The sequence below is a fragment of the Octodon degus genome, unplaced genomic scaffold (genome assembly GCF_000260255.1).
Source record: "Octodon degus isolate 3935 unplaced genomic scaffold, OctDeg1.0 scaffold00400, whole genome shotgun sequence".
NCBI lineage: Eukaryota > Metazoa > Chordata > Mammalia > Rodentia > Octodontidae > Octodon > Octodon degus.
This window is the reverse complement of record NW_004524976.1, coordinates 25,723-28,878: the sequence shown is the minus strand read 5'-3', so window position 1 is coordinate 28,878 and position 3,156 is coordinate 25,723. Positions and strand designations below refer to the sequence as shown.

General features: G+C 41.8%; 1 protein-coding gene across 1 annotated transcript in view; it reads left to right on the top strand.

The window, feature by feature from the left end:
• Positions 1-3,156, top strand: part of LOC101586644 (antigen WC1.1-like) — a 34,866-nt gene that overhangs the window by 27,732 nt on the left and 3,978 nt on the right. Inside the window, exons 8-12 of the mRNA XM_023708571.1 lie at positions 447-488; positions 577-891; positions 1,145-1,177; positions 1,893-2,030; positions 2,451-2,543. Of these exons, the coding sequence (XP_023564339.1) occupies positions 447-488; positions 577-891; positions 1,145-1,177; positions 1,893-2,030; positions 2,451-2,543 (621 nt within the window). The remainder of the gene's footprint in view (positions 1-446; positions 489-576; positions 892-1,144; positions 1,178-1,892; positions 2,031-2,450; positions 2,544-3,156) is intronic.

Sequence of the window (3,156 nt, the reverse complement as noted above, 5' to 3'; positions counted from 1 at the left end):
TTTTTAACAACAAAAAAATTAAGATTTTTATGAACATGTACTAACTCTCCACAATAAGAATATTTTCTTTTTGAGGGGTACCAGGGTTCAAACTCATGATCTTGCACCTGCCAGGCAAACACTTATTTCACTAGTCTGTCTCTCCAGCCCCACCTAATTCTCCACAACAAATGTAATCATTATGCACTACAAACATGTAATAACAAAAAGTTCACCACAGGAATTGAAACTTGGGTCTATGGATGTCTTCCAGAGACTAAAGCTCAGAATTCTCAATGGAAATCACCCAGATCTCCTCAAGCCAAATAAAAGCATGTCAGTCAACATCCAACATCAAGTGATGTTGGTCATGTTATGTCTCCTGCCCACTTCATCTACATGAACATGGGAGCCTAGGGAGCAGCCCAGTCTCCCCTAACCCAGACTGCCCCAATCTGTTCCTGCAGGGCAAAGACCAAAGAGCTGTCCAGACTCTGGCCCCTGCACAGGTACCTCAGAACTCTTTTCTCCTTTTTAATACCCAGGGTCTTCTTCCCTCTACCAGGGCAGTAAGAGCAAGTCTTGTGTCCTTTGCAGACAGAGAGAAGCTGCAGCTCATCGGTGGTGATGGCAAATGCTCAGGGAGAGTAGAGGTGTGGCATGAAGGCTCCTGGGGAACAGTGTGTGATGACTCTTGGGGCCTGGCAGAGGCCGAGGTGGTGTGTCAGCAGCTGGGCTGTGGCCCTGCCCTGGATGCCCTGGGAGAGGCTGCATTTGGCCCTGGAAATGGAAGCATCTGGCTGGATGATGTAGAGTGCCAGGGCCGGGAGTCCTCCCTGTGGGCCTGTGCCAGGGCACCCTGGGGACAGAGTGACTGCAAGCATGAGGAAGATGCAGGTGTGAGGTGCTCAGGTGAGTCCCAGGGGCAGGGGCATGGGCTGTGGCTGCAAAATTGTGTGTGTGTGTGTGTGTGTGTGTGTGTGTGTGTGTGTGTTTCCAGGAGCCCTTCCTAGACTGCCCTCTGCACAGTACTTTGGCTCGAGAGAGGCTGAACTGTGAACTCCTCACATGGGGGAGAGAAACATGTGTAGCCATAGTAGTTGTGACCTGGTTATTGTCTAGTCAACGAAGGGCACTGACCCCAATTTCTTTCTCCTCTCATCAGGTGAAAAAAATACTCCTCTCTCCACCCCTAAATGTAAGTGGTTCTTCTGTATGGTGAAACGTAATAGCGGAAATGTTCTGAATTTTCATAACCCACACTATGGAATCTCACATTCTTCTTACAAAAATTCCTGTAGACTTTGTAATATAGTGTTAGAGACAATAATTAAATTTGTTAAGTTGTATCAGCAAAGGGCACCTATGGCTCAACAGCATTACCTTAGGGAAATCCTTTAGAGTGAGACTGAAGCAATAGTTGTCACAGGTTAGTGTGGGATTTGGGCTTGTATATTTGGCCTCAGATAGATGCACTGTAATAGGGGATAGCGGAGGACTGAGATAAGTGCTTTCCTCTGAGTTTATGAATTTTCTTTTTTAATTTTTCATTCATTTCAGTGACACAAAATAACAGTGAATCAGTTTCAGTTCAGGTTAGTAGGACAGTTACAACAATTACTACATTGCATATTTTCTTCATAATATTTATTCAGATGACAAGATGCAGATATGATATCACGTCTAAACAATGCTATTACAAATCATTCTTCTCATTGAACTAAAAGAAAGTAGTCCTATATCTATTCTATAATATTCTATAATATATATATTACAGACTTCTCCAAATACAGCTCCTCTACCAGCAATGGAGTATCCATCTCTGACAAAACAAAATGAAAAAGGGGGATATAAATATAGGACCATTTTGTAGTAAGTTTATGGCCTTTTCTAAAGTCATGTTTCCTTCTCAGGCACAAATTCAGTCTCACCCTCTGTACCTGGCTACTTCTCTGTATATCAGATCCTCAGCATCATCCTGGGAACACTTCTTCTGCTGGTCCTCATTATCTTGGGAACTCAGCTGGGCAGATGGACAGCAGGAATTCAAGGTGGAGTTTGGGCCGAGGGGATGGCTCAGTAGAATAAGCAGTTGCTTGGCAAGGTGGAGTCTAAGGTTGAAGATGATCTTGAAAGTATCTTGGGAAAGACTGAACTAGTTATGACTTTTTAAAAAAGTATATATGACTAACGTGTATTCTTTTCTTGAAATCTATCTTCTGAATTAGTGACTTGGACTTGGATTTGGATTTAATGTGTAAGCTATTAAATATGGTGATGTAATTAAAAAATGTCAGTACAACTGTCTACAGCACAGTTAGGGTCATGAGACCTACTTATGTCCCTTTAGATCATAGAGTTAAGAAATGGAGGCTGGCAACCAGAAAGATTTCTTGAAGACAATTACTGGGAAATAAAATAATTGTCTAGTTGTAAGACATATGCCTGAAAACTCATGTTGCTTTCTCCAGCTTTATCCAGTGAAGATGCTGTTGATGAGGCCTTGTATCAAGAGATAGAGTACCTTGAGAAATCAGAAAAGACGGATCTTCTGAACAAAGCAGGTGTGTTACACACCCTCCTTTCTGTTCATGAATTTGTCATCAGTATGCATATCTTCAACAAGCACAGACCCACTGTTACCTCAAGCTTACAGAGTATATTAATTATCTTTCCATTCTACAATAGAACTCATGAGTTTATCAAATATAAAGACAAACTTAACCTTGCCACACAGTTTTAGAGATTTTAGTACATGATCACATTGCCTCATTGCTATGGGGCATCTAGTAGAATGAATTTCTCACTTTATGATCTCCAGGGAGCAAAGAGGTCAAGGAGAGTTCAAGGTTGCACCTCCTCATGAGGGTGTATCCCCAGTGATTTAGGACCTCCCACCAACCTCACTTGAATTTTTGCCACATTTGTACAATACAAAACTGAGGGCAAAGCTGTAAACACACAAACCATGGATAAGAGCTGAAAACTAAATCATGGCACACAGCCAGCCTCTTACAAAGACAGGAACTTAAAGTCCACCATCTAGAAGAATAAAGCCTCAATATTTTCTCTGAATTATCCTCCTATAATTCTTCTAAGTGTCTGTCTCACTTGTTTTTTTCTTAATCATTTATTTGTTTGTTTGTTTGGTACAGGGTCTTGCTATTCATTTCAGAC